At 48.9% G+C, this 13,731-nt stretch overlaps 1 protein-coding gene across 10 annotated transcripts in view; it reads left to right on the top strand.

Annotated features, from left to right (window-relative positions):
• The first annotated feature begins 5,338 nt into the window (after positions 1 to 5,338).
• The window catches only part of RNF220 (ring finger protein 220), a 229,888-nt gene continuing 221,495 nt past the window's right edge, over positions 5,339 to 13,731 (top strand). The window contains exons 1-3 of one of the 10 annotated variants that reach the window (XM_080406144.1): positions 6,824 to 7,021; positions 8,523 to 8,595; positions 11,567 to 12,307. In XM_080406144.1, coding sequence (XP_080262270.1) covers positions 11,683 to 12,307 — 625 coding nt within the window. In that variant the 5' untranslated portion in view covers positions 6,824 to 7,021; positions 8,523 to 8,595; positions 11,567 to 11,682. Of the gene's footprint in view, positions 6,219 to 6,823; positions 7,022 to 7,113; positions 8,596 to 11,361; positions 11,463 to 11,566; positions 12,308 to 13,731 lie in introns of those variants that run through there. The other 9 variants (XM_080406141.1, XM_080406146.1, XM_080406145.1 and 6 more) reach the window with 9 other exon arrangements.

Below are 13,731 nucleotides of genomic sequence, written 5' to 3'. Positions count from 1 at the left end.
AGGATATTTCTCAGAGAGGGATTTTAAAAAGCCCTGAAAACAGAGTGGCTGCTTGTGCAGAAAACAAGTGTCCAGTGCTCGAACAGTAAAAAGCGAGAAGTAATTGATAGGAAAGGATGTTGCATGCTGCACATGCTTCAATCATACAGCTTTGGTTACCAGAGTTTTGGAGAGAACTTTCCTCAGGAGCAGAGCCCCAGAAGTGCCTCATTTAGGGCTCTGGATATTTATCCTAAGCATCTGGGTCGGCCCTCAGCTTTGGAAATGATAATATGGTTGAAGTTCCCTTGCAAGCAGTGTACCTGAAACGGTTGATATAGTTACTTATCAGGCATCTGCCATCCAGCCTGCAATCTCCTTTTTGGAGAAGGAATTTTTCAAGGGCAAGGTCATGTAGGAAATACTACCGCAGGACAATGGCTTATAAAGAACACCTAGTACTCATTTGCAAGATCCTGGGCATGGTCTCCACTCTGCTGTAGAGATTTGGTGATGAGCAAGACTGCAAAGTACAGTGACATCTTGCACTGATGATAGCTTGTCCTGGGAAGCGGAACCAGGAGGTTCTTGCTCCTCGCTCTCCTGTGTTGCTCAGCTAACTTTGGAAGAGATCTAGGTGATGGTGATGATAATGATAAAAAAAGGGACATGCTTACTTGTCAGCCATATCTAGGCTGAAGAAAATTTTCTCACTACTAGTCCTGTGAGTCAACAAGTCATTTAAAGGACTGTTTTCCAATTCTGGGAAGACTAGTCACTGAGAGTACACCAGCTCTGAATTTCAAACTTCTGGCATGTAGTATGATTTCAGCCCTGCCTCTGCCAAATTCTTCCTCTGCAAGAGAGAGGGGACTGGCAGAGGGCAGTCACAGATGGCTCAGAAGATGAAGAGTTCCTGTATTAGCTCTTTGCAGCAATGGGACAATCCTTACACCGATCATTAGAGTAAAGCTCAGATTGGCCGCTAAGACAAGAATAATGCTCCCAAACGCATAGGTTGATCTTCATCTCAGATATCCTTGCTAACAGTGTCAGAGAGTGAGACACAGCTAACTGCAGAGGCTTCAAGCTCCTGTCCTCCTGCAGCGTAGCCAACAGCTTATTGACGCTTAAACCACAGCCACGGCTCTGATAAAACCAGGGGACAGAAACATTTGGACAGCAGGGACTACCGCTACTGGCAGCACTTCCCAGCATCTTCTCCCAGGAGGGGACGAGTGGTCCTTCTCCCAGCGGTGAGGGCAGGGTGGTGGTGGCACGCTGCTGAGACACGCTGGCTGTAGCCAGCAGAGGGCATGGAGATTACACACGCCAGCCAGCCACCCACACTTCGCTGGGAGCGATAGCTGCGTTGAAGCCTAATTGCGATAAAAAGCTCATTTTTAATTAATTACTTTGCCGTTTTTCGCTCCTCCATCCATACTGAAGATGAAAGGACGGAAGGGATGGCCTGGGTCTAGTGGAGGTGACAGTGCCGGTGACTTCAGGATGTAGTCCCAGACCTGCAGAATTTCAGCACTTTCTCAGGGTGTCACTTTTCTGGGGACCCACAACATCACAACAGGGCATAGCCCCAAAAATGCAAGGCATTGCCAGGGGATCCCCATGTGCTTCCAGTACGCGTGCAGTGTGGTTTTGCCCCATGCTTTCTGTACTCGCTGCTACAATTTGTCATATTTCTCAATCTTAATTTCTGAATTAGCAGCTAGAGGACAGGAAGATGGGTGAAGGGGGCTCTTGTTTTAAGAATTGTGCGTTGGTATTGTAAGATTCCATCGAGTTTCCAGTCGAAGCACTGTTTGTGGTGGAATTTACATGTACACTTGACTTTATGTATTCTTGGTAATCCTATTGAAATCTATGCATAAAGTTAAGTGCATCTAATCAACTCTGTAGGTTCAGGATTGTATATATTAATTTAATTTAGACTTCAGTATTTAGAACAGCACTTGCAATGAGAAGGTACAGCACTCTGATAGCCCATAAAAATCTCAAATCTTGTTTTAATATAAAGGGGGGGGGGGAAGGGGGGGGAAGGAGGGAATGGAGGTGTCCCCTATTACTCTTAGAGATGAGCAATACACACAAAGTCAAATCAGATGTTCAAAGTTATTTTAGGGTCCAAATTATCAGTGTAGAATATATTTCAGTGGAAATTTTTCCTATGGGGCTCTGTGCATATCACAGCTCCATAGTGGTGCAGGAGTCCATGTTTATGGATCCATTTTCAGGATCAAAACCCTCATTAGTAATACAGATTAATGGTAATTACAAATATAAATAACTTGAGTGTATCTTCTCATTTTCCTCTGAAGACATTGCTCACAGAAGCTAGCTAAATGCCAGACTTGTTCCCTGAATCCAAACTGTATTAAGTTCTTGTGTAACAGTGCAGTAACATAAAGTTAAATAAAGCTGCATAATTTTTTTTTATGCCTCAAAACACAGAGCTTGATTCTCAGCTAGCATAAATCAGACACTGGTGCAAGACTCAGATCCCTTTTTCCGTACCAAGGAACTGGACAAGTAAAAAATAAAAAAAAAATTTAAAATTGCTCTTTGGCTAAGAACAAAAGAAAGAATTTTGAATCCAAGGGATCGTTTTTCATGATGTTGTAAGCACCGAAAATACGGCTTTATAACAAGAGCACTTTTTTAACCAGAGTTCTGTAACTGTGACTGTGAAGCTGTAGCACTAGCTGGGCTGTGGCTGAATGTTTTCCTCCAGATCTCTGGGAGATAAGGGTTGGTTTTTCATGTGGCTTCCTGAAGTGTGTCAAAACACTGATGTTACTTAAAATGTGGCTCATCTATATGACCCTATGGAATATTTACTTGGAATATTTACTGAAGTCCTCAATTGGTTGCTCCTTTGGTGTGGAGCATGCTGCAGGATGAGTATCTTGGCAATGCGCGTGGTGCCAATTAATTCAGTGTCCCACACAAACCAGCAGGACTCATGTGTTGGGGCATGGCTGTCCAGGCAGCCTGCAGGGCAGCTGTTTCTGAAGGGATGTTAGAAATGACCAACCCCCCCCCCCCAGAATCATCCCTTTGGTTAATCAAGGGGTAACTGCAGATGTTATTCATGAGCAGAATATATGCACAGTAATGCTTGCTCACAACTGTGAGAGATTTTTACCTGGAATATCTAAATGCCAGTTTTCACACGAAGGGGAAAAGGAGCTCAGGAATCTGAGCCCGTGTTTACCATTGTGCCACTCCCGATCCATGGGTGAAGGCAGCACTTGCTGCCTGCCCTGCCATCCTCCTCACTCCTGCGCACGGTGTGCAGGAAGGCAGCAGTGGAGCAGGTCCCTTGAAGGGGAAGCATGCTTTTTTTGGTGGAGCATCATCAGCCTCTGTATGGCTGAGCTGCAGGTCAGAGCAAGGAACAGAGAGGGAACAGAGCTGCTGATGGTTACCTAAAGAAAGGACATGAAGCTTCTCCACCAAGTGCTTTCCTGAGTTGAGGAGCTTGAAATGTCACATTGTTTTATTTTGAAATTTAAGTGTGAAAATAAGAAAGCCTTTTTTTTTTTTTGCTAGATTTACTACCATTTCCAAAGGTTTTAGCATTCACGAGGCATGCAAGCACAAGTAAGAGCTGTCCCTGATGTGTTGTAGAAAGGGTGGGTGAGCCTCAGCCGCACGGAGAAGCAAACCGCTATGGCCCGCACAAGGCGCCCTGTTAAGGCCTGGGGGATGTTTCTTGCTGTGCCTGTGGACACTTCTGCAGGGGCTGGCGCATGCAGTGATCCCATGCAGTAACGGGCAAAACCAGCCCATATGCTTTGGTGAGGAGTCACTGCTTACACAGAACTTGTTGGATGTCATAAGCACATTATCCCTCTTACTCTCTGTCACACATAGGATATAGCCCAAGTGGTTGATGACGCTGATGGAGAGGACTTCTTTTTTCAGTGTATGTCGTATAGCATGGTCATATTTTGAGAATGCCAGTGCAAAGTTAGGTAAGAGCCAGAAAATGCTGCTCATACTCTGTTTTTAAGAACACCTGAAATTATTCAGCAGTGAAAGAAAACCAAAACAGTTTGCTCTTGGGTAGAATAAATAGGTCTTTTGGATCAATCCCTGGTGTACTTCACAAGAAACAATGAGACAAGTGTTACATCTGAGCCCCCATCTGAAACTGGTTCTTCCATTTGCTACAACCGGCAGTTTTTGCTTGGGACAGTCCTAGGGCTGGCAGGGGAGTTGCTTGGCGGCTGAGGTGGAGCACATGTGTGTGTGGAGCTGCGACGTGCATCCAGGAAACATTAAAACAGCAATGTGCATGCCGTGCGTGTGTGCTGCAGCTGGAGAGGCACTGGGAGTGTGAAGTCCCTAATTTGCTCTCTGGCTTTGCTGCGGCTGTCCAAGGCAAATGTGGGGATGCTGTCAGATCTGCCCATCCCCGGGCACCCCTGAGTGTCAGGAGATGCAGATGGGTGCGTGGGGGAAGGCAGCGCGCCCGTGAGCATCCCAAAGGGTGCCGGCTGCCCCAGGGCTGGAGGGGTCCGAGGCTGCCCGGGGGGGGATGCTGCTGCTGGGGGGCCCCTGCAGCATCCCGCTGCAATTTGGGAGGGAGCTGCACGGTGGAAAATATGACGGGTGCTAGGAAATAACGGCGGGTGAGTGACGCTGGAGCGGAGGGGCTGGGGGAGAAGCGGCGGCCCTGGGAGAGGAGCAGCCCCCCGGCGCCCCACTGGGGCAACTCCAGAGGCTGTGCCTGGCGGCCGGCCGGCGGGTGGGCGCCCGGTGCTGGACTGCATTTCCCATACTGCCCGAGTGCCCTAATGTATGCAGTGCTCAGCCTGGCTCCGCGTGCGAGTGTGTGTGTGTGTGCGCGCGTGTGTGTGTGTGTGCGCGCGTGTGTGCGTGTGTGTGTGCAGCCGGGAGTCCCTCGGAGAGTGGAGGCTCATTCACTGATGAGAGCCGGCACTGAGAGGCAGCACTGCTCCTTCCCTCGCACCCCCGGCGCCTCCCGCTCTGCTACATGCGAGCGGCGGGCGCGCAGCGGGGCCAGCACGCCCGGGACTGCCCTGCTCCCCGCACGCCGCCAGCTCCGCGCAGCGCCCGCCGGCAGCCGCACCGTGAGTACCGGCCACCGGGGCCGCCCGGCCGCACGCAAACTTTGCAGGGCAAGTTTCCCCCCCCGCCCCCCTCCCCGGCTCCCACCTCCACCCCAGTCCCCCGCGCCCTTTCCCCCTTCCCCCTGCTCCCTGCCCAGCCCCGGGGAAGCCGGCCGGCTCGGTGGCGGCGGGGAGCCGGCCGGCCGCGGGGAGGGCCGGGTGGGTGGGGATCGGCATGGTAATGCCGGGGGGAAAGGCAGATAAAAGGGCCCCCCCCGCGCCCTCGGCGAGCCCCGAGCTGCCCGGATCCTCCCCCCCGGTGGCTTTCCGGGGGGACCGGTAGCCAGCAGGGGGATCAGGTGCCGGGGACCGCCGCGGCAGCCCGGCTGGGGACGGCGCGCGCTGGGGGGGACCCGGCCCGACCCGGAGAACGGCACAGCTTCCTCGCTGCGAAATACATACAGGGGGTTGAAGTCTTTTTTTTTTTTTTTTTTTTTTTTTTTTTCCCCCCTCCTTTTTTGTTTCCCCTGGTGGGGCAAGCCGGGGAGTTCTTTCCTCGCTTCCCTCCGCTGCGCCCAGGACCTCGCTCTCTCCACGGTCTCTCTGGGCAGCGACAATTTCATTTCCCAGCGGCTGCAAAACAAAAACTTTTTTCAAAGGAAATAAGCAGATCCACGCACCCACCACCCAGTTTTTTGGGTTTTGTTTTTTGTTTGGGTTTTTTTTTGTTTGGGTTTCCCCCGCCCCCCCCAAATACACAAACTAAGGCTTTTATTTTGCAACAAAAGTATCTGAAAAAAAACCAACAACCCAACAAACAAACGAACCAACCAAAACCCAACCCAAAGCCCGCCAGGGTTTCTGTGCTTTCAAGAAACACTGAACAGCCAGTAATTTTATTTACTCCGAAGCTTTCATTTTTGCAATCGTGCAGTCCCCGTGTGAACTTTAGTTTTCAGCCATACCAAAAATGCGCGATCCCCGCTCGAAGACCAAATTATTTTATTTTTTTTAAAACGCACGCTGTAAAGTCGCCACTTTTAGCTTAATTTTGGACGAGGCTGAAGTTTGGCCAACATCCTCACCCCTCCTCGGGTCCTTCATCCCTAAAAGATTGCCGCCCTTGCCCCCGACTGCTTTCAGGTAGGACCAAACGCCCGGATCTCACATGCGGTGTTGTTCTGGTTTTATTATTGCAGATAAAACAAAGGTAGAGAGGCGGTTTAAATTGTCAGCGTTATTCAACGAATGAGCTAAAATTACTCCACATGTGAATTGCGTAGCTTGGAAAGCCAGAAGAGGTGGAAGGAATTATCCCTGTTTTCGCTTTAGGTCCTTTAGAAAACTTTCTGGATCATCCAGCGATGCGATCGAGAAATCGCAGGATTTGCTTTCTTTTAACCAGCCACCCCAGCTCTAGCCCAGGGAAGTCTGTAAATAGGTTGGAAGCATGGAAAATAATTCTTCACCTTCAGATCTAAATACATAAAAACCATCTGGTTGACCACAATGAAATCATTAGGAACTGTCTACTTAAAGAGTTGTATTGAATGCTTGTCCTTCCACACAGGAAATGTGTATGGTAAGTGATTGTTGCAATAAATCCAAACAACTCTGGGCATCTCCGCGTTTGAGGATCTTTGTGACTCGGGGTTTAAGGAGGAGGAAAAAGCGCGGGGGGGTGGGTGGGGGGGGAAGGCGACTTCGCGGACCGGACTGGCGGAGCCCCCTCCCGCCGCCCTCCCCGGGAGGGAATAATTCCCGCAGAGGCAGGAGCGGAGCAGCCCCGGCTGCGCCCCGCTGGCCGCTTCCCGGCGGGGCGTGCGGGGCCGTGCGGGAGCGCGGGGCCGTGCCGAGCCGTGTCCGCAGCCCCGGCCCCGCCGGGCCGCCAAACACCTGTTTAATTTGCCGGCGGGGGAGCGGAGCGGCGGGGCTTGGCGGCGTCGGTAGGCTCCAGCCCGGGGCTCGCCCCCTTCTTATTTTATTTTATTTGGATTTATTTAACACACACACACGGGCGGGGGAGAAAAATGGGGAGCGGGGGGTTAGAGGGGGCGGCCGGGGGGTGCCAGCCCGGCTGGCTTCCCGCGGCGGGGCGAGCGCTGCCGGAGGGGCCGGTGCCCGGTGCCCGCCGCCCGGTGCCCGCCGCCCGCGCTGCCCGTCGGAGCGGGGCTTCCCCCGGGGCGACGCCGCCCGCGATTTTCGTTTGGATTTCGCCAAGCTGGGAGCGGGCCGGGGGCGGCGGGCCGGGGGCGAGGCGGCCGGCAGTCCCTGGCTGGGCTGCGGGCTTTTTTTCTTCTTTCCCTCTTTTTTCCTCTTGCCAAACCCCGGGCGCTTCCTCCCTCCTGCAGCCCGCCGCCGCGGGGAGCACCCTCTCCGCCCGGGGGCTTCTTTCCCTCCTTTTATTTTCTTTAAAAAAAAAAAAATTTTTTTTTTTTTTGGAAGAAGTTTGCAGCAAACCCGAAGCGGGGGCAGAGGCCGGACTGCCCTGCCCGCGGGAGCCGCCCGGGGCCGGGGTTGGGGCTGCCCGCTCCGTCCCCGCCGCCGGCTCCTTCGCTCCCCGCTCTCCCTATTATTAATATTATTATTTTTTTTTCTTTTTTTCTTTTCTCCTTAAACCGATTTTCGCAGCAGCTGCCCGGGTGTGCGGCTGCAGTTGGCATATTTCACGCGTTGGAAAAAAATTAACTGTTTTTCCTTTGTATCTTAATCCAGTGATGAGAGCTCTCCTTTGTTGGCTTTCGAGCTTGCATTTGTTTTATTTATTATAAGGAAATCCAGTTTGGTTCAAATATATAATCCATTTGAGCACTTAAATCCCCAAACAGCTGGCATTATTTTGTTTTATAATCTTTGGCTTTTCTGCGCAGAGCATATTTCTAAATTCCTACTTGACATTTATGGGGAAAAAACTTTTTAATGTAAATGGATATTGCGATTTTTTCCTGGGTCTTTCCTAATTTACATTCATCATCAATTTTTCTGGATTTCCTATTGTTTTAATCTTTTTTTTCCCCTATAGCTTGTTAATTAATTTTTTTTCCCCAAGAAAACTTTGTTTCTGGAGGGAGAAAAATGTTAATTTGCCCCATTATTTTAATCTCTAGCATTTGGAAATGGTTGAGAGACCACAAAAATGCAACCTGTTGTAGAAACCAGAGTGGTGTGTTTTACTTATTTTAATCGATAGCAGAGAGGTGATTTAGTAATAGGAACTCTGAGTAACATTTTAGTAAAAGATTTGCAGATCTGGTGGCTGCGTATGGGGTGTGCATGTGCTCGCATATGTGCGTGTTTCTTTGCAGGCTGATTAGCAAGTGGGTTTTACGCTCAGAACCAGTGGTCACTGCTGTTTTCTGCACTTGCTGGGTGTTTGTGATGCCTGCTAAATCCAGCTCTGTCATGGCTTCTCCTACTTTTATCAGACTTTCCTCTTAACTAATTCAGCACAGTGCTACAACCGTCGTAAGCAGAGGAACCAAAACTGAGCCAGAGATAACCGATTACAACTTGTTCCTCGGTGAGACATTTTTTTTTTTTATGGTTCAGAGCGAAAGGCTGTTGATTCAATTTGTCTTGGTTGTGGCATGTTTAGCCTTGTTATTATGAACATACACGATTACACAGGTAATTTGTGTGCACCTTAAACAGGGTGGCTCTAAAAACCAGTAACTATGCACATAGGTAGTCATGAAAAAAATATTAATAAAAAAATCAGAGTTTGTTTTCAGTCTGTCCATCTAACCTTCATCTTTGGTAGACAGTTTATGTAGCTTCCTAGATTGATCTCCACCCCCCCTCCCTCTATGCCTTGTTTAGTTAATTCAACAAAGACTTTTTGCAATCTGTTTGGAGTTTGTCTGATGCCGTGGAAAAGTAGCTGCTGATTTATTTGGTTGCTTTTCGATTTCTGTCTCTAGCCCGTCTTTTCTCCTCCTTTCAGCGGGGATGTCAGCTGTTATTACTTCCTATTGATCCCTTTGCAAAGTGAGAAGTGAACTAAAATTAATGTCAATTCCACTGCTCAGATCAATAGCCGGAGTTATTTTAATCTGGATTTGCGTGAGGTGCTAAATTAAAAAAAATCAGCATAGAGGCAGAAAAGTAGCAGTTCCTCAGTCCACCTGTGCCCACTGCCTTCCCGGTACCCCAATGTTCCCTCCAGCTGATGACCCTGCAATCCATATTTTTTTAATTAAGAAGGCCAGTTAGTTTTCTTATTTTTGGGTTCTGTATTTAAACCTATGACATTTTGACATTGGGAGTGTATTAACGATAGATTTTCATAATGACTGGTCTGCCGCGGTCTAATCTGTCCATGTTGCTGGGGGTGGGGAGGTGCTGGGTGAGAAAGGAGCAAGAGAGAACGAAAAAGGAAGTGGGAGCTGAAAAAAAATTAAATTCGGCTGGCTGAAATATTGTAATGTGTTGATTTATTCCCAGTGTAATGAAGTTTGCAAACGAATAAACGGCCATAGTGATTCACAGTATCCTACAGGAGTGTCAAGTGTTGCGGCCAGATTACTAATTTATGAAATACATTTAACGTAATGGGCTGATAGCACAAGTAAAAATAGAAAAGGAGGCAGAGGTGGTTGCTTTTTTTTCCCCCTGGAAATCCATGTTTTCCCGTGATTGCTCAGTTTCACTTCCATGTTAATGATTGTCTATTTCTGAGAACGGCGGCTTATTTGCATGCATCTCTTTAGATATATAATCATGTGTGTGTACATGGATATTTGCGCAGTTGCGTAAGCCCCCAGCAACTCTGAATCTGCCAGTGGCTGCAGTTTCCTGACCTCCAGTTTTTGATCAGCCTCGCATGAAGAAGCGGAGCAAGCATACCCAGGACTGCAGCACTGACCAGGGTGCCCTTGGCATCCCCTCGCTCTCCCTCTCCCCCTTGCCCTCCATGGCAAAAACTCGACGCAAAAGTTATTTAAAATTTGGAAGAGAGCAAATCCGTTAATGTGAGATACATAATCTGGTAATTTAGCAATGATGTCTGTTAAGGATGGCTGCCAAATGAGGAAGCAGAGAGATGATGTCCACTCATCTTCACAATTAATAACAGTCAGCGGAGCGTCTGGGTACAGGATGGGAGAGAGGAAATGTTATCACTGAACTGCATTAAAGCCACAGACTGGATTTCATACACTTTGTTAACCTAGGCTCCCTCATTCATGGAGTACAAAAGGCACTCCATTAGGGAAGACACTCTTTCACTAAGTTTTATTTGAGATGTTTGACCCTCTGGATTTAAGAGGCACAATTTGTAACAGCTTTTTATTATTATATGATTTTTCTGGCCCTTTGAGCTCCAGCAGCTAGTATATTGTTTCAAAGTTATAGTCCTTGTATTTTAAGCTGGGTTGTGGGGCCTGAATGGCAGGCAGCGGAAGCTTGAAAGAAAAGACACGAGATTGATTGGGGAAGAAAATAACAACACAAAAAGCCGGAGCGAAACGGGGGAGATACAGAAAGGAGCATTTTCCCTTCTGTCACCCTGGGAGGGGGTTGTGGCCGGCTGGGTGGCTGCAGCCAACCTAGGAGGCTCAGCAAGATATGAGGCAGAAATTTTGTTAACATTTTCCTCTAAATGTTAATGGCACATCCAGGGCAGTTTACAAATCTACTTAAGAGTGAGTGCATTAGGAACTAAAATTACTGATCCATTCTCTCTTGTCCCCAACCCGAAAGGCAGACGCTTGCAGAGATCAGATGGCAGAAGCACCCATTATGATTTTAAGCATTGCCAGAGACGCCAGGCATTTTACTAGGGAAGTCTCTTCTTTGGCTAACAGGGACTGTGTGTGTTTGTGTATTGCATACACGCACCCATGCACGGCCACATTCCTACATTCCAACAGTGTGTGCATATATATATATATGTATGTATGTGATGGTATCAAGTACTGTATGTGCAAGTACTTACCTACCCATATAAACTGTGAGAGTGAGAGAAAATACGTCTCTGTTATGTATGTCCTGGGCAGCGTGTACAGTATAACCATGTGCGCCGGCTGATTTGGGTAGCTACGTACAATGGATATTTTTATGTTGGTTCCACGGGCACCCCCCCACAAGCAAATAGTGGTGTGTGTGTGTGTGTTTGGGGGGGGGCTTTCTTAAGTTTATTGCAATTATATGTATGTGCCTCTTTTGCCATATAAAATTCCAATTATAATTTGGAGTTACTATCTTAATTTTAGACTGAACCTTGTTTATTAGTGGGTTATTAGATCTGCATGTTATTATGTTTGGTTTGCCTTTCATTCATCTACAGTGGATGATACCCTTTAACCTGGAGGGCCAGAGCTGATTCCACTAGTGTGTGAAGTTGTCTATTGATTTTCTTGAATGGGAACAGTGGTGCATCTCCGGCCGGTGGGTTGTAACACATGTGGCCACCCTGCTGCCAGAGTGTCCCAGAGAGATGAGTGCAGAAACCTAACCAGTCGTGTTTTCTTTTCTTTTTTGTTTCTTTGCAGTGTTTGGAGGGTGATGATGCTCCAGTAATTTTCCCCACTCCGTTCCCAGGCATCGCCTTGCTTTCCTTCCAGGGAAGATCGTTCTGCTTGTGATCCTGCTGAGGAAAGAGACTCCGATGGACTTACACCGGGCAGCGTTCAAGATGGAGAACTCACCCTATCTCCCCAACCCGCTGGCCTCCCCGGCACTGATGGTTCTCGCCTCCACCGCCGAAGCCAGCCGTGATGCTTCCATTCCCTGCCAGCAGCCGAGGCCTTTTGGGGTCCCCGTGTCAGCAGATAAGGACGTGCATATTCCCTTTACCAATGGCTCGTATACTTTTGCCTCCATGTATCACCGGCAAGGCGGGGTGCCGGGAGCGTTTGCAAACCGTGACTTTCCTCCGTCCCTTCTTCACCTCCACCCCCAGTTTGCACCCCCCAACCTGGACTGCACCCCAATTAGTATGTTGAACCACAGCGGCGTTGGGGCTTTCCGCCCCTTTGCATCTACTGAAGACCGGGAGAGCTACCAGTCAGCCTTTACACCGGCCAAGCGCCTGAAAAACTGCCATGACACTGACTCACCCCATCTGCGCTTCTCGGACACTGATGGGAAGGAGTACGAATTTGGCACGCAGCTCCCCTCCAGCTCCCCCGGTTCCCTCAAAGTTGATGATACGGGGAAGAAGATCTTTGCCGTTTCTGGCCTCATTTCTGACCGGGAGACATCATCCAGTCCCGAAGACCGAAGTGACAGATGTAAGTACCTCCGTTGACTTGTTGGTTCTTCTTTAGTTGCGCCTCATTGAGATGCTCCACAGGTGTTTGTCCCGCAGTGCTGTGGTTCTTGCTGAAGGCAGAGGGAAACCAGCCTTTCCTGCTTGCCAGGCCCAGCCACGCAGCATTGCCTTGTCTCTTCTAAATGGACTTTGGCAGATGTTTAAGGTGAGGTGCTCTTGAAGGAAACTCCTCCTCCAGCATACAGCTGGAGAGACGGTGTTGACCATGCAGCAAGCTGTCTGTGCCCCAGCGCAAGGCTATAGATGCTGGTACACTTATGTGTGTAATGAGGGATGCAGCTGGAGTGTGTAGCCAGAAACTTTCCCAGAGCTTGAGGCAAACGTGTCCCCCCTGCTTCTTTCAGGTGTTTCTGACCTTTTCTTCATGCACACCATTCTTGCAGTAAATGCATCACCTTCGGGATTAGTGCCTCAGGTTAGGACAAAAGTACCTTTTCCTCTGGTTAACTTAAGAATAGTTCTGGCCACTGAGCTCCCTCTTCGAGAGACAAGCCCGAGTCTTACAATTCAGTAAGCTGCTGCACCATGTGCTTTCTCTGTTTCCTCCCTTTGGTGCCTGTCGAAAGGTGATGTGCCCCTTTACAGCTGGGTGGTTGGACTGAAGGAAACCAGTTCACATGCTCATGACTGTACCTCCCTGTTCCCCCATCACCTCGTCCCTTGTGGTGTTGCCTGCACAGAGCTGTCCTTCGGGAAGGGCAGGCCTTCCAGGTTGGTTGAGCTGGGAGGTGACCCGCAATGGGGAGGGGTCTGGGGCCAGCAGCAGAAGAGCACTAACTTATGATTAGAGTTTTCCTGTAAACCCAGACATGTAGACCAAGGAGCAAATTATTTGCTTTTCACACGGGCTCCTTTGTTCTGTTGAATTTTCTTCCTAGAAAACAATTTTATTATTGTTGTTATTATTATTACTTTTTTTTCCCCAACAAAAACCTGCTGCACTGTGCCTTCCTCTCCCTTTCAGACGTGATTTTTCTTCTCCCCTTTATGATGCCGAGGAGAGTAATAGAGACATTGTGGCTCTCTCTCTCCTGTCGGCGCTGCTTCCTCAGGCTGTCTCCTTGAATTAGGCACTGTGCTAACTTACCGGCGCTAAAAGGCATCTGCCTAAACCCAGCGTACCTTTTCAATAAAAGTCATCATAAAATCAACCTGCCTTGTAAATCCATCGCTCTTTGGTTTTGAAATATGCTGCAAGTGTGTCTTTTATGTCGGCGTTTGCGAGGGTAGGATGATTCCCACTGAAGGCAGAAGCCATGTATTCCTTGCACTAAGAATGGGATCTCTTATTTCTCTCCCCTCCCTCCTTCTGATCCACCCCTGACCATGCTACTTTCTGTGCTGTAAGCTCCTTTCATTGTTCAGCATCCCCTCTCCCTCCTT

Source organism: Falco punctatus, assembly GCF_963210335.1.
Source record: "Falco punctatus genome assembly, chromosome: 11".
Classification (NCBI taxonomy): Eukaryota; Metazoa; Chordata; class Aves; order Falconiformes; family Falconidae; genus Falco; species Falco punctatus.
The sequence above is the reverse complement of the archived record's forward strand: the minus strand, read 5'-3'. Positions and strand labels throughout refer to the sequence as shown.